Source organism: Brachyhypopomus gauderio, chromosome 2, assembly GCF_052324685.1.
Source record: "Brachyhypopomus gauderio isolate BG-103 chromosome 2, BGAUD_0.2, whole genome shotgun sequence".
In the NCBI taxonomy this organism is placed as follows: domain Eukaryota; kingdom Metazoa; phylum Chordata; class Actinopteri; order Gymnotiformes; family Hypopomidae; genus Brachyhypopomus; species Brachyhypopomus gauderio.
Genome location: NC_135212.1, coordinates 8,624,237 through 8,645,290, shown reverse-complemented (window position 1 = coordinate 8,645,290; position 21,054 = coordinate 8,624,237). Strand labels below are relative to the sequence as shown.

At 41.7% G+C, this 21,054-nt stretch overlaps 2 protein-coding genes and 1 long non-coding RNA gene across 3 annotated transcripts; 2 read left to right on the top strand and 1 right to left on the bottom strand.

Moving 5' to 3' along the window:
* The first annotated feature begins 4,492 nt into the window (after positions 1 to 4,492).
* On the top strand, positions 4,493 to 8,995 carry LOC143486125 (uncharacterized). The gene is made up of 7 exons (XM_076985976.1): positions 4,493 to 4,719; positions 4,859 to 4,983; positions 5,100 to 5,166; positions 5,260 to 5,410; positions 7,373 to 7,518; positions 7,909 to 8,019; positions 8,148 to 8,995. The coding sequence occupies exons 1-7, from the start codon at positions 4,564 to 4,566 to the stop codon at positions 8,319 to 8,321; spliced, it is 930 nt and encodes a 309-aa protein (XP_076842091.1). The 5' UTR covers positions 4,493 to 4,563; the 3' UTR covers positions 8,322 to 8,995.
* On the bottom strand, positions 8,426 to 16,330 carry nucb2b (nucleobindin 2b). The gene is made up of 13 exons (XM_076985969.1): positions 16,178 to 16,330; positions 14,695 to 14,829; positions 14,297 to 14,404; positions 14,064 to 14,196; positions 11,641 to 11,744; positions 11,208 to 11,393; positions 10,790 to 10,880; positions 10,652 to 10,710; positions 10,464 to 10,556; positions 10,279 to 10,368; positions 9,832 to 10,002; positions 9,527 to 9,587; positions 8,426 to 9,345 (listed from the first exon to the last, which is right to left on the bottom strand). The coding sequence occupies exons 2-13, from the start codon at positions 14,827 to 14,829 to the stop codon at positions 9,248 to 9,250; spliced, it is 1,329 nt and encodes a 442-aa protein (XP_076842084.1). The 5' UTR covers positions 16,178 to 16,330; the 3' UTR covers positions 8,426 to 9,247.
* A 6-nt stretch (positions 16,331 to 16,336) lies between these two features.
* Positions 16,337 to 18,083, top strand: LOC143486135 (uncharacterized). The gene is made up of 3 exons (XR_013123143.1): positions 16,337 to 16,442; positions 17,275 to 17,325; positions 17,883 to 18,083. It is a non-coding gene; the product is annotated as an uncharacterized LOC143486135 (long non-coding RNA).
* Positions 18,084 to 21,054: the final 2,971 nt, after the last annotated feature.

Below are 21,054 nucleotides of genomic sequence, written 5' to 3'. Positions count from 1 at the left end.
CTCTTCGTACTCCTCCTCTTCCTCACCGTAACCTACGGCAGGTGCGGAGTACTCCGACGGAGGGTAATCTTCGTACTCCCCCTCCTCCTCACCGTAGCCTACAGCCGATGCGGAGTACTCCGACGGAGGGTAATCGTCTTCGTACTCCTCCTCCTCACCACCGTAGTTAACGGTGGAGGCGTCGCAAACCGACGGAGGGTAATCCACCTCCTCTTCCTCACCATAGTTCACAGTGGAGGCGTCGCATATCGACGGAGGGTAGGCGTCTTCTCCCTCTTCACCCTCACCGTAGTATATGGCGGGGGCGGAACAAACCGAGGGAGCCTGGTCTTCCTCTTCGCCTTCCTCTTCCTCATCCTCGCCTTCCGAGCCCTCTTCTGAGAACTCGCCTTCCGGGGTTTTCTCGGTGGCGCATATCTCCACGGCACCTACCCATAGAGGTGAGAGGTCCCGGGAAGGCGAGGGGTGTCGCTCTCGCCACATTCGTTCCGCGTTCTCACGGAAATACACCGCCATCTCCGCGGTGGAGGACGCCTGAGCCTGACGCAGCATGAGCGCACAGACAGGGTCCTGCTGCATCATCTCAGGGGTCGCTGTGGTCTTGCGGTGCTGGGCAGGGGAAGAGGCGTGACATCGCTTGCTGGGCTTCCTGTGCTGTGTGGGTAACGTATAGCTAGTTCCATTAGTCATACTACGGAGTGGTAAAACAGTCCATATTATTATGATATATATTATAATATTATGAATGATACTGACAGCTTTAGTTAACAATATCTAGCTAGATTAGCAAGCCGAGTAACGTCAGCTATTGATTGTTTGGTTTACATCAGTATCGGTCAAGTTCATGACACACACCAAGTTATTAAGTGTTGTTGTTTATTCAGTGTCCAATATAGTCGACAGCAAAGTGATGGATGAGCTAGATGCTAGCGTATCAGAGCTAGATGCTAGTGGTTCGGGGCTAGATGAGCTAGATGCTAGCGTATCAGAGCTAGATGAGCTAGATGCTAGCATATCAGAGCTAGATGAGCTAGATGCTAGCGGATCGGGGCTAGATGCTAGCGGTTCGGAGCTAGATGCTAGCGGTTCGGGGCTAGATGCTAGCGGATCGGGGCTAGATGCTAGCGGATCGGGGCTAGATGCTAGCGGATCGGGGCTAGATGCTAGCGGTTCGGGGTTAGACCGGTCCTCTGCTTTTCCACACTCTGTACGTGTGTGTGTGCATGAGCTGCAGCACAACCAATCAAATTAAAAAGACAAAAAAAAAAACGGAAGTAAAGAAATGCTAAAGGCAGATAATGGCTCCCCAGAACGCCGCGCCGGCTGCCCAGGACGCCGACCAGGACACCGACCAGGACGCCGTGCCAGCTCCCCAGGACGCCGACCTCAGAGGCGACGGTGACACCGCCGCCCGTGGCCGCCGCCCGTAGACGCCCCCAGTGTTCCCCAGGAGGCCGGAACTAAATCTATGCTAAGACAAAGCGAATACGGTTAGCAAGATTTCACATTAACGACTGACAGCCTATTAATTGTAAATTCCTCTCTTAATGCCATTTCACCTAAACGCGATGTTATTGCAGGGTAGCTAAGTACTGGTTAAATATAACATTTTTATATGTGTGATTGTAGAGTGTGTTGGGTCGAGGAGGTGAAATGAGGATATCCATTTATTTTTATTTTATTTTATTAACGTATTTCCTCAGTTTTTGAAACTGCTGGATATAAAAGACATATACTATTTAGTGTGATTTAATATTCTATCACTTAAAGAAATAATATAATTATTAGGAGTTCATACTTATTATACCTGTGTCACCTCTTAACACTATAGCTGTGATCAGCAGCTATGGGCCCTGTCTTTACAGGTCCAGTGGTGCAGGGGGCTTCCTCTTTCTGAGTGCGTGGCGATGCACAAAAATGGTGGGAACAGCATCTGCTCTCAGCCTAGTCTTGCCCTGTTTGGTTTTGATGAACTGGTCTGCTTCAAAATGTGCCTGCAGAGTGATGTGAGTTTACTCCTGATACATGACAACTCAGTTTTGTCTACTCATATACATATCCCATAGTGGGTGAATACACAGTATTAGAGAACATTTACTGGATATGTATACACTCATTACACGTATAAAAAACAACCAAGGATGTGCAACAAATTCAAATTCATATCACATCAATACTCATAATAATCATTTTCTCCTGTCTTTTTCTCCTCTCTCTTTAAGCCAAAGAACCATAGGGGATTCAATGGAGCCTGCAACTAGATAGCACCCTCACCCTGCACCTGAGTCTGCCTGGAGTCTTTGATTTTTTTTGTTCACTATTCTGTATTTTAATAAATCAGGCATTAAGCTTTCCAATAGTGTGTTTATTGTGCAAAGTGCAAATGCAGTGTTTGATGATTACCTCACATATAGGGAAAAATTGGGAGGGAAAAATAATTTTGGGCCAGATTTGGGCATGAAACTCCCGGACTGAAAAAGGGGCCCACTCCGGCCCTGCGAGTAACTATATAGCACGTAAAAAATGTATCGGAGTCAAAGTATTAAACTGATGCAAAATATGTAGTGAAGTAAAAGTGGAAGTAGGAGAAAAAATAATACTCCAGTAAAGTACAGATACAGCATTTTAGTACTTAAGTACAGTAGTGAATTAGTTCTACTTTGTTACTATACAACTCTGTCTATTACAATTCAGCAGGTGCTAGAAAAGTCCAGACCAGAGGTGGGGACTCTAGTCACATGACTTGGACTCGAGTCAGACTCGAGTCATTAATATTAAGACTTTTGACTTGACTTGAAAAAATATTCAGAGACTTAGACTTGACTTGGACTTTTACACCAATAACTTGGGACTTGAATTGGACTTGAACCTGTTTACTTGCAAAGACACCCCAAATCTAAATTTTAAAATGCATATTAATATTTATAAAGTGCGCCCCATTAATTTAATTTCCGTCCTTCTGACGCAGACCGGTCCTCTGCTTTCCACACTCTGTACGTGTGTGTGCATGAGCTGCAGCACAACCAATCAAATTAAAAAGACAAACAAAAAAAAAACGGAAGTAAAGAAATGCTAAAGGCAGATAATGGCGCTACCAAGAGTAATTTCTTTTGGGTACATAAATTACGAAGTACTCAATAAAAAACTTTGTATTCTTTGGGCTACGTTGATACCGCTTAGCTTTCACGTGTAGGCTATGTTGTCATGCTATATAAATCCAATCCTCTAAGTGCATCCACGATTAATGTGCAGCGTGTTAGGTCATGATTGCCTGTGGATGGTGAGAGGGGGTCTGTTTCAGAAAGCAGGTTCTGCAGGGTTGCCAACTTTTCAAGATCACTTGGAGTGAGATTTGAACAGTAGCGGTATTAACACGGAAAGGCATCGGCATCTTACGTAAAGGTTACGCTGGCATATGCCATTGACATTGGCATCTCATGTACAGAGGTCATAAAGGCTCCAGAGCTCTGCGCTTTCTTTTTTTTGCAATAATTTCAATAGCTTTTAAACGGTCCTTCATAAGACCACCAAACAAGTTGTATTACATAAAGTGCATGATGTACGACAATCTCCATCTCTTAGCTGGGTATTTATACCTTGCACCTATTTGTGGTGGTCAGATTTGAGGAGAATACAGATTAAAAAAACACATGGTCTATTATTTACATTTAAAATATACCTGCAACATTGGTAAAAAAAAAAAAAAGAAAGACTCGAAAGGACTTGAAATTCCAAGTTTCATTTGTCTATTGTCCTGGTTGCACACTTGGACTGTGTTCTACACTTGTCTTATGGGTAATTGTAATAGTTGAAATGATGTTTGCAAATAGTCTAATCTGCTTCATAATATGCAGAAACCATCTAATGTGTCATTATGCACATTGTTCAAGTGTGTAAGAATATAAATACAATCAAAGGTTTAATGTTCCAACAAGACCCAGAGAAACTCCAGCAGGATTGACTACTATAATGGTCTCCTACCTGGATTCCACAAAATGTCCATTCAACTTCTACAACTTGCTCAGAACGCTGCAGCCAGAGTTTTACCAGGACGAAGAGAACATAACACATTGTTCCAGTTCTAATATCTCTACATTGGCTTCCAGTTAATTATAGAATTGACTCTGAAGCACTACTTACAGTCTACAAATCACTGAATGGATTAAGCCCAGACTACTTTGGTGTTTTATAAAAATATAAACACTAGGGCTGTGTTATATCCATGGATACAAACCAGCATGTAGAACATCTCGTTTGAACTTTTAAAATCCAGGTAAGAACATCTTCTAATGTAATGTTTTTAAATATTGCACTTTAGTGTTTTCATTTTCTTCTATAAGTTTAAATTGTCCAATTGCTATTTAAGTTGCATTTTAGTATTATTGATATAGTTTATTCTATTAACAAAAAACTATACTTCACTCAAGCTAGATCATATAGGTCCATAAGCAGTTGATCCCGCCTTCCGCTCCTCTGATTTGATCTTTCTGAATCCATATTTTCGATCTACTCTTAGACCTTCAACCTGACAGCTTCGCCACTTGGTGTCCAAACAAATTCAGAATGGATATTATACCTGTTGTTGATTTTGATCCATATAGACTTGGTATAGGTGATGTGACCGATGAGAATCTGCGAGAGTTGGGTGAAGAACTGAAGAAGGCTTTCTGTGAAGTGGGCTTTGTTTATTTGAAGAACACCGGAATCGACCAGAAAGAGGTTTGTTTAAGCTGACGCGTACTTTGACCACAGCCAAAGTTTTCTCCATGTTAACAATGTTAAAAATGTCATTCTTAGTAGAAATTATTGCAGTGTCTTACACTTCTGAGCTTCTCAGCAAATCATATGGATCCCATAGGTAAATGAAGTCTTGGACGTTTCTAAAAAGTTTTTCATGCTCCCCGAAAACAAGAAAAGCGCCTTTAAACGGGGCAGTTGCGCAATCCATAGAAATCATGGCTGGATCTCAGTAGGGGCAGAAAGGTAAATTGGTAACGACCACCTGTTCAATAGTTTGTTTAGAATCTAATGCTTTCACAACATTTATAAATGCATATTTAACTAAGTCAATCACCCTGGCGTTTCATGATGTTTTCTAGTTTGAATCCTCGCCGTCCCCATGACTTGAAGGAGGCCTTCAACACTTCATCCTTACGCACGGATATTGTAATCACCTCCCATTTTCAACAGTACTGCAACGACTATCTACTTTCTCCACAATTAGGCCTAGATGAACTTTTTTTGTTTTGTTGTAACTAGGAATGGCCCTCAGATGTAGATGGTTTCCGTGACATCCACACGTCCTTCTTCCTGCGCTGTAAGGAGCTCTCTCTGCGGGTGCTCCGGGTGATGGCACTCAGTCTCGACCTGGAGCCCAACGTGTTTCTTAAGGAGCACGAACGCATCGGAAGTGAGCTCTGCATTCATTAATTTCTTTATTTCCTTTGATTTGTTTATTATTATTATTTTATTTATTTCTGACATTCAATCTCTCTCACCCTTATGTGGTCAAGTACAGTTTTTAAATTATGCAGAAGCGCCCCCTAGTGGGCCCGCCGGCGGGCCCAGCTCCTTTACGGCGATATAAAACATATTAAACATTAATGAATCTCCGAACAAAAGCGCTTAAATCAAAATTTCCTATCCCATCTACATGCCTACCGAGTTTCAGCCGTCTACGTGCAGCCGATCGCGAGATATCCGGCTTTGAAGTTGACCACAAAAGTGCACCCCGCGAGGGGGTCTCCCGACATATCCGTTTACAAAACATATTTATGTTGTGAAATGTCTTAATGTTTTGTCACCTAAAAATCGTTTACTAATAAGGCTTTAATTTAAGACCTTAACAGCGTAGATCCGTTGTGGTTAAGTACCTTAAAAAGCTTGCTCACCTCACTGCAAAATTTTCCAAAATCCGCTTCCTGAATGAGACACTCCGACAAATCTGCCCCCTAAGCGTCACAGAAGCGTTTTTAACGCTGATTTGATCCCTCATTACAAAGCTGCAGCGGTTCTGCTTTGATTTGAGTGGTTTTTATTGGTCTAAAGTGGGGTAGTGACTTTGAATGACAGGTTTTACAACCTCTCCCACGGCGAGGTGCGAAGGGGAGGGGGGGAGGGTGAACCAATAAGCCCACAGAGACAAGCTGGAGCCTCAGAAGTGATTGAAAGCTGTTCTAACCAATAGTGTACATCCTTCCGAAGCTAGCCAGCCCTCATATGACATGATTGGTCAAGTATATTTTTAAATTGAGCCCTCGGAAACTGGCGCTTCATTTCCAATTTCGGCCGCTAGCATAGCAACATAAGCTAACCCTTTGCTAACCTAAGCTAAGCTCCCCAGAACACACTGTTCGGCGAAACTGAAGCTGCCATGGATTATTTTGTTCGTTTTTATGTGGATTGTGGATACTTTTGAACATAAACGGATTACTTTGTGTGGAATATATGGGCAATTTTCGGAATTTTCGCCAACCCGGAAGTGAGATGGTACACCGGCTACGACGCGATTCTACGTACTGTGAGTGACAATGGATAATTTTTCATAAGCGATATTGTACAAAATATATATTCTAATACTAAACATTAACTAAGCGTTAGATTATAAACAGTTTTAGAGCGTTTGAGTGCTGCAGCACTCTGTATCGTGTCGGATGCTACCGGAGTTGGCTACGGTAACCTAGCTTATGCTGTCGGACTATATTGGACATAAATATGATATCATAACGTTCATATTTGGACATGGAATTTATTCATTGGAATTTTCTGGTCTTTCTGTAATATGTGCAGCGTTGTTGTTTGAAATGGCTCATCGGTTTCGTGTATGGAATTTGTTAGCATGTTAGCTTGGTTGACTAAGGGTGTGTACCGGGTGTGGCACATACTTAGCACATTTGGACAGGGTGTGGTGAACTGGACATTCCTTGGAACAAAGTGGAATAACTTTGCAATGCTTGCATGGATTTGCTTCATTTTTTCTGTGTTGTTAGAAAAGACCCTAGCGAAACTTTTGACAATTTCCAATAAGAGATTTGAATAACTATGTGAATATACATTCCAGTCATGTTCAAGTTCAAGTCAAAATTTTTTACATTCCTGGCATTTTAGCATTTGTAATAGAGGCTCTAAAATAAACCAAATTATGTGAATATGATATTGAAGTGAATCAGTATGTTCCCCCAACTGTCTACTTCAGTTTGAGCCATGAATGATGATTTTCCTATATGTACAACTTGAGATATCTAGTGTTGAAGTGTACTAGTACCATTCGCTCAAAGATGGCTGCCAAACAGCGTAAAGCATCAAGGGCTAGTAAAACTGCAGTATAAGGTTTTTAAAAGAGGTGCTAAACAGTGGTTGTGTTGATGTTAAGGTGAGACAAACGGCAGTACACTGCGCTCCCTGTATTATCCTCCGGTGAAGAATGAGCATGTTAAGGACGGACAGATCCGCTGTGGAGAGCACTCAGACTATGGCAGTATCACTCTTGTCTTTCAAGGCCACGAGGGCGGCTTGCAGGTGAGACAGGAGACTGATGGAACTAAGGAGCTATCATTCTACCACCAAAAAGTAGCAAACAATATTTATGAAATTTTATGTTTATTTTTACATTTTTCTGAGGTGAGCTAAATATGAAAATCTTTTTGCAAAATTGCTTTGTAGAAGCGAATAAGGTTACACCCCCCCCCCCATACGTGGCGTGGCCGTGATTAAAACAGATTTGACACATAATATCGGATGTATCTCTGACGCAGGCCACTAGGTGGCAGTATAATGGCAGTTTAATAATGTGCAATCGCAACATTATTAGGCTATTTAAATGCTAACAATTGAGATTCTGATTTATATTTGTGTCTACATTTGTATGACTTCCATAGTAAAATAGATTAATCTCGTGTGCACCTTTAGGTCCTGAATCGTAACGGGGAATATATCTCAGCCCCAAGCATTCCAGGAACAGTTTTGATCAACATTGCAGACCTTATGCAAAGATGGACCAGTGATGTGTTTGTCTCTGCTGTAAATATCCCAGCTGCTACCAAAGCATATTATCATAACATAAATGGCTAACCTTAATTTTAATGAACATTTAAAGCAAACTATACGTCATATTAAAGTTGACACTTTTGGCACGTGATTCCCCTCAGGTCCACAGGGTTTTGCTGCCCCCTGCAGGTGACTCGAGCGCACGTCAGTCATTGGCCTTCTTCGTCCAGCCGGACGATGACGTCATCATCACTTGTTGTGACGGGTCAGACAAGTACCCTGCGGTGAACGCAGGAGATTACCTCATGGCAAGATTCAAGGACACGTATAGCTGAAAATAGATCCGGCAGGTGACTTTGGGCTGCAGATTAACTTTACAAATGAGTTTAATTAGTAAAATTACAAATAAAATCAAATAACAATATTACAAAACAAATAGTTGGAGCTGAAATAATTTATTGATTGAATGTAGAACACAACAGCATGAAAATAATTGGAACAGAATCTAAAAGAAACTTTCATAAATTCACACTGACTGGCAATGATTCCATAGTGCAAATGGATAACCCACATACACATACACACATATGTGATCTACTACAAAGACATGATGATCCAAGAGGTCTGAAATTACATGTTGCATTTGAATGACATTCATAAATTGAGCTTGGGATCAGTGCTATAGTGAAGTGCTACTCCATTCTGTTGCTTATTCAGTCCTTTAGGCTTTTACCCAAATGTAAATCATAAAAAAGTGGATATGAAGTGTACACACTTGTAGTTATGTGTAGATATATGGAATGTTGTATGAACGGACAGTAGCATTTATAACTTAAATTATCTGTGTTGGCAATTCAAATAAAATCATGGGTTGTGACTTTGCTCAGGTTTTGAAATGTATAATGAAAAATGGAAGCTGGATGTTCAGCAAGACACTCGGAGCATGCAGGCAGAGAGTGTGCTCTGCCCTGTTTCCTGCGCTGAATATGAATAGAATAGAACGTCCTGATCTTGGGTGAAAAACAGGACAAAGATGTCTCGCTATGCAGCTATCTTTCCTTGAAATATAATGCATGCTATGCTAGTATAATCTTAATTTGTGGAATGTTTTCATATGCACTTTGAGGGCTGTTTTTTAAAACATGTTCAAGAATTACTTGACTGGTAATTAACTTTGGTTGGACTGAATATTTCAAAGCAATTACAGATATACAACACAGTACAACGGTACAAGCACTATGGAATGAACCTGTGTGAGGTGTTAAGAGTGTGTAGGAAGGTCTTGTTTGTATGCGGGAGGCAGAGGTTGACTGTTTCCTGGTAGCTCTCCCACAGATTCTTCTAGATGTGTTGCAGGAACTGCAAATGGCAGAACAGCAAAACATGGGGGGAAATCAATTAGATTTACTGTAAATTGTCCTTGAAAACCCATAATCTGCCACTTCCACGACCTACTTGGAAGTTGGTTAATGTAACATATTTTGGCACTTCTGAAGACGTCAGTTCTATACACACACTGAGCGCCCACAGCTGCCTTTACCTTTGGCTTCAGGTGGAAGTTGTATTTGCTGAGATTTCAACCGTTCCATGTGCTCCACAGCCTAAAGAGTGGAGGGTTATGGGTTATTAAGGGTTGTGCTTAATGAAGTTCCTTCTACTTCTACTTCTTTACTTTACTTCACACTTTACTTCTACTTCAGTAAAACACTGCACAGGAATTTAATTAATTGCACACTACAGACCACATTAAGCATGTATTCCTGCTTTCCCCCCTCCTGGGCAGCAGTGTAAACCCCTCACAGTTTGTTCTTGAGCTCATTCTGATTTCTCTCACTTGGTTCCTACCTGTTGCAGCTCCAGTTTCTGAGCATTGAGGTGCTGCTGCTGTCTCTCCAGATCTTCTCTCTGTTTCTGGAGGTCGGCAGTCTTCTGGATTAGGTTGTTCTCTTCACGCGTTAAGTGCTGCTCAAATTCTCTCATCTCCTCATCGGTGTAGATAGGATTCTGCTCCAGAGTCTGGAGAAGAAAAGACACAACAACTTCAAACACAACAGAGCCATTTAATGAAAAAGTTCAACCCTAGTGTGTTTCTTCTTTTACTTTAAAACTGAAGGATATCATTGGCCTGAGGTCTACGTAGGTGGACAAAAGATAAATGCTTAAGCCTTGGCTTTCATGATTGTTCATGATGTACTGAGATAACAAGAAAAACGATGTGCCTAAATGGATTATACTATGTACCACAACAGCTTTGATATGTAGGTTAAGAGGAAAAGAAGAAAACAAACTTACATCCCATGCATCAGGCTCTAGGAACTCTTTCCTCTTTGTGGCAGTCATAAACTCATGTAGAGAAACCAGCCTATCCTTGTTAGTGTCAACCTGAAGTGTAATAAAGAATACTCTCTTACTTTAGTCTTATATACAAAAATACATTATATACATTTCTATCCCTACTGCTATCGAGCTGAGTTCACCTCATTCATGACATGTTCCCTCATTCGTAGTCTTTCTTCTTCCATCTCCACCATGTCATCTTCCTCTTGTCTGGGGTCATACATCTTCTCTAGCTGAAATCAATGGGGGTGGGGACTGATTTAACATTGTCCGTTTTGTTAAGTCATTCTCAAATTCTAGTTAAATTATAAAGATTTTAAATGCTAACCTCTTTGGTGAATAGTGCCTCTAACTCCTGTTCATCAAAGAAGCCATCTCCATTAGTGTCTGTGGAAGCAAACAGAAGGCAGTAGTGCTACAGGTTTGCTTAACAGCATCTGTAAACAGAACATTTCTTTGTACTCACCATGGAGATTGAAGAATGTTTTTGGGTCAAAATCGTTAGGGTCCAAACCATCTGCCTCTTCCCAGACCTCTTTTAATTGGTCTTGACTACCCTACAAATGCATATGGTGCTTTGTCAAATTTAATAGGACTCACAAATTTACATGTTTAAACAATATTGGTCTTTTAAAGATACTGTGACCAAAATAGTAATGAAAAAAAGACTACACTATGTAGTTAGTTTAAAAAATTGTAGATTTTGTCTTTTTATAAGGAAAACTTCCATGAAAACACACACATTTTATAAAAAAAATATTTCATGTATATAATTTGACACCTAGTGTTTGCACTCTCCAGAAACAGGGTCATTTTGGATTTAGATTTAGAGACTAGCTAGACAGAATCTATATTGTGGTTCATTGAGAATGTTCTAGACATACTGGGTGGTTTATTTTGGGATGTTCTGCATGCTTCCTCTTCATCTCTTCATAGTGTTCTTCCTCTTTCTTACGTGCCTCCTCATCCATGGTCTTCAGACGCTCTCGTCGGTCATGTTCCTTCATCATCTCATACCTCTTAAATTCGTCATGACGCTCCTTATCGTAATTCTCCAGATCGTGGGTGGCCTTCAGTTACCCACAGAGACAAGGCACATCGACTTTAAGCACAACCTAAACTGGGGATTTCTAAGCATGCATCAACAGACACGGCAGAAGATTAAATTTTTCTCAGTAGAAGACTAATTATGTTTTGACACCACTGCAAGTAAGAGGTGATCTCTTTATTCAGTGGTCTGAATAAAGGTATTCACACACACACACACACACACACACACACACGTGAGTAGTCCCCTTTACGCAGTGGTCTACCTACCGATTTAATGAGCCGATCCAAATCGTCCACCTCAAATGTATGAGGGTTCATGTGGTTCAGATGCTCAAACTGTTTCAGTAGGGTCTGGTGGTCTATTTTTATCCCTAGATATGTATGAAGGAATGGGGGTGTTACTGGACAAGGCATAGCTGAATACATACTGACAGAGAAGGCTGAATACATACGTAACAAAATCTTATGGCTGATATTTGCAAAAAAATGCATGTTTGCATTCGTGGAGAATGCTGTGACGACTGATGAAACAAATGACAAACATTACGAAATCGTGGGGGAAATTTCACATCAACACTAGCGTTGGCGTTAACCGTCACCATTATCTATTGCCTCATTTCAAGCTAGCAAGCAGTTTTGGTTGTAACAGCTTCAATCCGAGATTCTGACACAATTCCAATCTTTAAATCTAGACTTAAGACTCACCTATTTAAATCAAGCCTTCAGCTAATATTCCCCTTGTAAGGTGTAGGGGCTCGGGGGCCCCCCACCAGAGATTTCTGGTAAACTGAGATGTTGATGCTGTCATCCAGCTGCGTCGTGGCATCACTAGTTGTGACAATGACTTTACTGGAAAGCAATGTCTCAGTGAGCCCTCATAACTGTGGTCACCTCTGAACCCCTCCCTTTAGTTATGCTGCTATAGATTAGCCTGCCGGAGCCACATGCTGATCACTGGCACGTGAGTAATGTACATTTATATCAATGATGGTTTAAATTGATGTCCACTCAGTCTGTATTGTCTATTTTTTTTTGCATGCCTCTACCCAAGAAGATTGGATACAGGCACCTGCAGGCACCTGGGGGATGGTCTGGCTTGCCGGTGGATGTGCTGATGCCGGGGTTGGATGTGCCGCTGCCACGGAGGGTCGTGCTGGTGCTGGCTCCTGCCTGAGGCCCACCGCCTGCACCGAGGGGACTGAAGCTGCTTGGCCGGGGAACAGGAGCCTTGACTGTTGCTGTGGAACTGTGGAACCACCCTGCGACCACGGACTTGTGCTAACGGGCCGCCCAACGGAGGATGGGTTCCCTTTTGAGTCTTGGTCCTCCCAAGGTTTCTTCCTAATCCCCACCCTATAGGGAGTTTTTCCTCGCCACTGTCGCCTTTGGCTTGCTCATTAAGGATCTGGACCCATATGATTGTAAAGCTGCTTTGTGACAACATGTGTTGTGAAAAGCGCTATATAAATAAATTTGACTTTGACCGTCATATAGACTCTCCAATAGTTTAATAATATGATTTAATAACCATCACTAAGGCTGATGGTCACATGTACAGAACAAGAAGAATGTTCAGCTTTCTTAACACTTATTTAAGGGATTAACTGTAGGATACAGGATGACTAACAGACTCAAAGAGATGTGTGGTACAGTGTGGTCTGATGGTGAAATAGCCTGTAATAAAACCACCATCAGTCAGATCATGTCATCAGCTACCACGGGCCATTAGCAGTAGACCAGGACTGCAGTTTAGTTGGGCTGTATGAAGAGCCATGTTAAAGTGTAACTGGTCCTCTACTGCTCTCAGTTTCTTTTGACCAGTTGAACTGTGCATTAGTCTACACTAAAATGCCTACAGTGATGAATTGTAAGCAAAATATAGGCTATACTGTATGATGTAGCCTGGTTAATGAATTAATGAGTAATTAATGATGACTTGTTTAAGTTTAATAGCATTCTGTTTGATATTTGCTGCAAAGCAAGCTAATATTGGGCATTACGTTTGGTTGTTTTTTTTTTATCTTACATTTATGCACTCAGGTCGTGCATGCCTCAGCCTGTGTTGCTAGTGATTGGTCTCTTTAGGCTGGGGCCTTTGTCACCACGGAGACCTGTTTGAGGCTCTGTGCACTCTGACTTCACCATTAAAGTAATAAGCTTTATGCTTCAGATGAGCTTGGACAAAAGCCGCAACATTTACTTCCTACTCTAAAGGCACATGAGGGATTTACCACAGTGATCTGGGGGCTTCGCATGACACTTTCATTCTGGAGCGATTCTGTGAGGTTCTGCAGGTTCTTGGTGGATTTAAATGCAAGAAACTCAGCTTATGTATAAAATAATTCAAAAATATGTCATGCATAACATAACTACTGCATTTTAAGTAGTTAAAATATTATATAATTGTTATATTTTGTTGCACACCATGTTTTGAATAAACATTTATCAACTATATGGTAAGCTTCGTTAGGGAGTTTGGATGTTTAAATGATCGGCACACAGGATTGTGTTTGAACTCGGGCTGGAGTTGCAGAGGCATGGTTTCTCAAAGCTAAAGTTAGTTTCTCAGTGTGAAATCAGATAGGTTGTGCCGTGTATGACTGCAAACAATGGGAAACAACTACTTTAATAATAGGCTGAACATTGCAGAGCCATCGTTTATATATTGTGTGTATGCACAATGTGGATACCTCTTCCCCCTTCGACGTCTTGTTTTGCTTTTATCAACATGCGCAGTCGGTTCACCTCCTGCCTCTTCAATTCGTCCAGTTTGGTTCTCACGTGATGGCTGACGAAGTCCAGCTCTTTAGCGAGCTTCCCCTGCTGTTTTAGAGAAACAGTGAATGAGAGCTCAACAAAAGGGCTCTTGTGAGGTCCAGTTTGGCTTCAGGTGAACAGAATCGGGAATCAGGTGTTGCACTACCTTGATATCCTCCATGTCTGTGTTATGGAGTTTTTCTCTGAAATGTGGGTCCTTCTCTAGGAAATCGACAACTTCTCTGAGATAGCGGTCATAGTGCAATCCGGTGTCCTAATTGAATGTAGATTATGCATACAAGCATGACTTTAGGCAGCAGAAATTACTGCCTAAAAGAGATTTGACAAGGCATTTGACAGGCTGTAAACAACTTCTAAAACTGTTTGGCTGAGAAACTGATCAAATTTCTCACAAACAGTGATAAATGTATACTGTCTAAACAACAACAAAGACAAACTTGGAACCTAATCTTTGTGTGTATTTGTTCATACTCTTACACATTGTCATTGTATACAACAGACCACAGTCTAGACATTACCATTATAATCGTTGACTTTACTTACTACACTTTGGGGCGGTTCCATATCCTCTGCTGGTGGACTGACTTTGGTCTGGTCCACAGCAATGGGCACTGCTTCCAAACAAATCCACATACATAACGCCCAACAGCACACTGTGACACTTGGCCTTCTCAACATCTGCGCACACAAATGTATAGACTGTTTATCACAAATGATACTTGATGTCCTTGCTCATAACAGCAGTAACAGCAGTTTAGATGGGGGGGGGGGTTTCAGTGATATCATCTACATCAGGCGTACTCAACTAAATTTGTCCGCGGTCCAATTTTGGCAGATACCTGTGACCTGAGGTCCGTTGCGGGGGTGGGGAACGTAAGTTGTTGAGCGGGGGGGTGGCGAACGTAAAGCCTTGAAAATGGACCTTGAAAGTGACGTACAAGTGCTTGAATTCCACCTTATAAAGGTGTATGAACCCTGAAAACGTGACTTTGTTCATTGCGCTGAAGCGCGGCGCGCGCGAAGTTACAAAATTCGAGAGGTGCACGACCTCGCGAACCGACAGCGCGCGAGGCACTCGCGCACACGCGGAGCCACAGCGATTACGTCATTTTCGCCGCGCGGACCCTCGCGCCGCTCGCGAAGCGTCAACCAGGCAGGCTTTTATTTTAAGTTGTTGAGGGGGTGGCGAACGTAAGTTGTTGAGCGGGGGTGGTAAACGTAACACTCGTGACGGAGTGTTTTGTCAATAGCCCTGAAATAAATGCTCCGGCTTTGTTTTGGTCCGTATCCAGTTAATCAGGAATGAGATTGGGTCCGGACAGGACTGCGTTCGGGTCCGGATCCGGACCGCGGTCCGCCAGTTGAGTACCCCTGATCTACATCAATTTAATTTAATTCAAGTCAGTTTATTTTATTATTTTTTTGTTTGTTTTTAAGAAGAGACTATGCTATGGGTCACCGTGGCAGCAAAAAACTCTGAAGCCTCGGAAAAGAGACTCAAAGGGAACCACACCTCCTCTGTGAGACACTGACTAACAAGGTTTGCTGAAGCAAAACAAAGATAAGCACAGTGGCAGACAGACGCTGTAGACTAGCCAAGGCACAGAAAAAGTCTACAGTAACAACATTACCCCAGTTTTGCTAGGGGCTTTACATGTCAACGCTTATTAAACCACCTGTACAACATATTGGTTCAGGATAGCCACTGGGAGTTTACATTGGGTATGCACAGAACCCTTCTCCAAAATTTTACACGTGATTTTACACATAACGTCCGTGCAGTTCTGTCTAATGGTTGTATGGATTTATCCTTTACGGTTGTAGAACGGTCTTGGACTGCGTTGAGACCAGCATTCCAGTCTCCATATGGTCAATATTTAACTAAGCATTTCATGAAGATAAAATAAAAACATTCAGGAATCCGGCTTTACAATAAACATCACTGGGAATGATACCCGCGTTTAATAACATTGCGTTAAAAGTCATTTGGCACACGTTTGTTTTGGAGCAGCAAGTGAACACCTACCCTCGGCAACACTGTGCGGCGGTTCCGTGGAGTCCAATCGCTGTCTCCGCCTTGGGCTCACGTTTGACTGTACACTCGCAACTTCCCCGAATGAAACTCTCGCTCTTTCGTTGACAATTCCGCCTACAAATCCGTACACACGATTAGGACTGGACTGGATACGTCGCCTTGCTTGCTCGTTTGTGGTCTGCGCGTTTATATGCCATTGGATAGTTCGTCTGTCCGTCTCTCCGCGGTACCGCGTCAAGTTCCGCTGCAACAAAAGGTACGTGGCGTTTACATCTCCTGTCAAGACGCCCATCGGCAGGCTGTTGATGAGCAACAAAATTAATTTAAAAAAGAAAGAAAATAATAAACCAAGTGTCAAGTGTCATGACAGTTTTTTCTGATTAATGATTAAATATTAGGCTGCTATTAGTTTAAAATGATCGGCAAAAATAGCCAACGCTGACAAAACAGCTCAATTTGTTTGGGCAAGTCAGGAACCTGGATGTCATTCAAACAAATTTAAGAACAACGTCAATTATTGTTATCATTGTCTATAGGTTGTCCCCAGTAGTTTAATGACATGATTTAAAACTGTGAAACTGTATCACGTGTTAATTACAGGTAGAGAGAGAGAGAGAGAGAGAGAGAGAGAGAGAGAGAGAGAGAGAGTGTGTGTGTGTGTGTGTGTGTGTGTGTGTGTGTGTGTGTGTGTGTGTGTGTGTGTGTGTGTAAAGACTTCACCGAAGCATTACAGCCTGGCCTCTAAACCCAGTCTCTAAACAGGCACTACTGACACTACTTGGAGAGTCTGAAGTTCTAAAGGACTATTGAAAGATTGTCTCAGACTTATTACCTACCTCAGGGGTGTCAAATATTTTAGTACAGTGATTCCCAATTATGTCCTCAGGGAACTTGGACAGTCATATTCTGGTTTTATCTACAGGGTAGTAAGACAGTACCAGGCAGTCATCTTTATTGCTTGCTTTAAATGTAGGGAGCTGGGACAGAAAATGTGTGGACTGAGAACGACAGTAGATTTTTCCTTATAGAATCAATGGCTTGCTCCTGCAATATATCTGACCTTGTCTCCTTTGACATGTTTTTTGCAGACCTACATTTTACTCCAAACAATGATGTGTAATGAGGAATCCTAATCAGGGGTGGGTGAAATACACATATCCAGCACCTGAAAGTAGAGATTCCCCTGGTTTCCTACTACAGCGGTCTTTTGGGTTAGCATAACTGCCTTTTTGAGGAAACAGCCAATGTATTCATACCGGAATATTTAATTTACGTGATGGATTTTCTAATGCCATCTGTTATTCATCATTGTATAAATGGACATGGCAATGGTTTCTGCTTGACAACATTAAATAATCTATTAATTCTTTTGATGACTTTGCTTGGAAGGCAGAAGGTAGAGCTATAAAAAAAAAACACACACACACACCACACACACACCACACACACACACACACACACACACACACACACACACACACAATCACCGGCCACTTTATTAGGTACACCTTGCTAGTACCGGTTTGGACCCCATTTTGCATTCAGACCTGCCTTAATCTTTCATGCTATAGATTCAACAAGGTACTGGAAACATTCCTCAGAGAGTCTGGTCCATATTGACATGACAGCATCACGCAGTTGCTGCAGATTACTCCGTTGCCTATCCATGATGCGAATCTCCTGTTCCATCCCAAAGGTGCTCTATTGGACTGAGATCTGGTGACTGTGGAGGCCATTCGAGCACAGTCTTTTTCTTGACTGTCGCAACCTATAAAAGCTCTCTACAGAACCCAATCTGTTTCCTCAACAAGACAACATGGTGGCCTTCTTCTGCATACCAAATCACCGGTAAGTGTTTTTTTCTTAATATACTTATTAAGAATAATTTTTCTTATATCTTAATATACACTAATAATCCATATTACACCTTTTACCTTGGCCAGGTAGATAATGTTTACATTGCTAAACCAAAATTTCACATTTTCCATTACAAACATTATACATCCTTCCCTTCTTTCTGTGCAGGTTCTCCCTTGGTAAACTGATAAGTACTGTTATAGTTATTCAATAAAAAGAACATTAAATCCCATGTGTCTCTTCATTTACTTATTAACGTACAACGTACAACTTATATATTATGTACAGTATATTGTGGTGGAGGGCAACTCCATCACAGTCGTGTTCAAGAAACCAGTCTGAGATGATTCGCACTTTATAACATGGCGTGTTATCCTACTGGAAATGGCCTTTAGAAGATGGGTACACTGTGGTCATAAAGGGATGAACATGGTCAGCAACAATACTCAGGTAGGCTGTGGCATTGACACAATGCTCAATTGGTGCTAATGGGCCCCAAGTGTGCCAGGAAAATATCCCCCACACCATTGCACCACCACCACCAGCTTGAACCATTAAAACAAGGCAAGATGGATCCATGCTTTCATGTTGTTGATGCTGAATTCTGATCCTACCATCTGAATGTCGCAGCAGAAATTGAAACTCGTCAGACCAGTGTGGTGGAAATTATGATGTTTCCATCTATTCTATGTTGGACACTGAACCTGTTCGGTGTCCCGTACAGCTTAGTAAGGCCTTAGAAAACTGTATTGTCTACCCTGGATGTCCTCAGCCCTACCTAAACCGACCTCGCCGGAGACGCCAGATGGTCTCCTAGTCTCAACATGGAAGTGGCCACGTCGGCTCTCAGACCATCATGAGAACAAGCGTGGAGGGGGCGTGCAGGGAGAAGCCAATATACGATTGTCAAACCATGTTCAACCCGTGCACATCTTATGTGCTTATGAACTAGAGTATAAGAGATGAGAGCTCAGAGGGGGAATGGGCTCTCGTTTGCAGGCGCTCTTGAGTGTATGTACAATGAGAACCCTGGATTGATCCATACTTGTTTAATAAATCTATTTTACTTTATTATCTTACCTAGCTGTTTCTGACTTTTATTGTGCTTACCAATTAAGGGTTACGGAATGTCCAGAACACCAGGCAATGTTTTTCCAGTTTTTCCAGTCTTCTATTGTCCAATTTTAGTGAGCCTGTTCAAATTGTAGCCTCAGTTTCCTGTTCTTAGTTGACAAGGGTGGCACCCAGTGTGGTCTTCTGATCCTGTAGCCCATCCACTTCAAGATTCGATGTGTTGTGTGTTCCGAGATGCTCTTCTGCATGCCTGGGTTGTAAAGACTGGTTATTTGAGTTACTTTGCCGTTCTATCAGCTTGAACAAATCTGGCCATTCTCCTCTGATCACTGGCATCAACAAGGCATTTGTGCCTACAGAACTGCCACTCACTGGATATTTTCTTTTTTCCAGACCATTCTCTGTAAAAAAAAAATAGAGATGGTTGTGTGTGAAAATCCCAGTAGATTAGCAGTTTCTGAAATACTCAGACCTGCCTGTCTGACACCAACAACCATGCCATGTTCAAAGTCACTTGAACCAACTTTTATCCCCATTCTGATGCTCAGTTTGAACTGAAGAAGATCGTCTTGGCCATGTCTACATGCGTAAATGCATTGAGTTGCTGCCATGTGATTGGCTGATTCAACAACTGAGCAGTTGGACAGGTGTACATACTAAAGTGGCCGGTGAGTGTGTGTATATGTATGTAGATGTTTTTGCACCTCTGTCCCGTTTTCCCCTAATTTATAGGGAAGCAGATAATAATACCTAATCATCTTGATTCTAGACATAGGACCTATTCACAATTGTTGTTAGCTGGTTAACAATAGATTATATTTTTTATATGATAGTCAGCTAGCCAGAATTGTAGCTTATCTCATCATGTTTTGTCAAATTTGACGACTAAAAAAACAATGTTAAAAGAAAGTGAGAGATTATTTATCATTTTTTCATGTGAATTGTAGTGGATTGAAAGTAAAATGCATACAAAAAGTATGAAATACTATATCTCTAAATATTTCTAAATGTAAATATTTAATGAATGTACTTAAGTACAGTAGGAAAATACATGTACATTACTGTCCAGCACTGGTAATTTTAGAGGCTCTGGTGTACAATTTGGAACTTGATATACAATTTGGAACACCAATGTATGCTGGCACATGAATGCAAGTGTGTTTCATGCTGAACGAGCTGAACACTGCTTGTTTCTTGCTGCTGTTGGCAAGCTCAAGAGTGATTTCCAAGATGTCACCTGAGATAATAATGTGGCTAATAGATTTCTTAGAACAGAAGACTGTCTTTGGGGTGGATAACTTTCTTAAGAAAGTTTACCTTTTCAAACTAAGATTCATTCAAAATTCATTCATTCTGTGAATCGTACAGAAGGACCTATGTCAGAATTTTCAGATAGCACTATTAAGTTAGAAGTTACATTATACAGACAGAATTAGGACACACCACTTAATTATTGATTTCAGGGTAATTCATTCAGTCATGTTGCCACATTGGTATAAAATCAAGCAGTTAGTCACACACTCTGCCTTTACTATCATTTGTAAAAGAATGGGTTGTACTAACGAGCTCACTGAATCATTATGGTACTGTAATAGGATGCCACTGTCTATTCAGTAGTGGAACTATTCAAAAGTGAAAGTATTTAGGAACCACGGCATCTCAGCGTGATGTGGCAATACCATGTAGAGTTACAGAGTGGGGTTTGCTGAGCACAGAGGAGCATAGTGCGTAAAATCACCAACAATCTTCTGCCTGAGCATCTGCAGTTCCAAACCTCCTGTGGCAGTAACATCAGCACCATCTCCGTGCACTGGGAGCTTCATGGCATAGGTTTTCATGGCCAGGCGGCTGCATGCAAGACTTACATCATCAAACACAATGCCAAGCGTCAGGTGGAGTACAGCACACTGCCATTGCACTGTGTAGCAGTGGAAATG

Coding starts and splice junctions, on each gene's coding strand:
- LOC143486125 (XM_076985976.1), top strand. CDS start 4,564: ATGGATATTATACCTGTTGTTGATTTTGATCCATATAGACTTGGTATA. Junction 4,984..5,099: donor ATCTCAGTAGGGGCAGAAAG/GTAAATTGGTAA, acceptor GATGTTTTCTAG/TTTGAATCCTCGCCGTCCCC. Junction 8,020..8,147: donor GTGATGTGTTTGTCTCTGCT/GTAAATATCCCA, acceptor GATTCCCCTCAG/GTCCACAGGGTTTTGCTGCC.
- nucb2b (XM_076985969.1), bottom strand. CDS start 14,829: ATGTTGAGAAGGCCAAGTGTCACAGTGTGCTGTTGGGCGTTATGTATG. Junction 14,405..14,694: donor TGGAACCGCCCCAAAGTGTA/GTAAGTAAAGTC, acceptor ACATTCAATTAG/GACACCGGATTGCACTATGA. Junction 10,003..10,278: donor TAGAGCCTGATGCATGGGAT/GTAAGTTTGTTT, acceptor TTTCTTCTCCAG/ACTCTGGAGCAGAATCCTAT.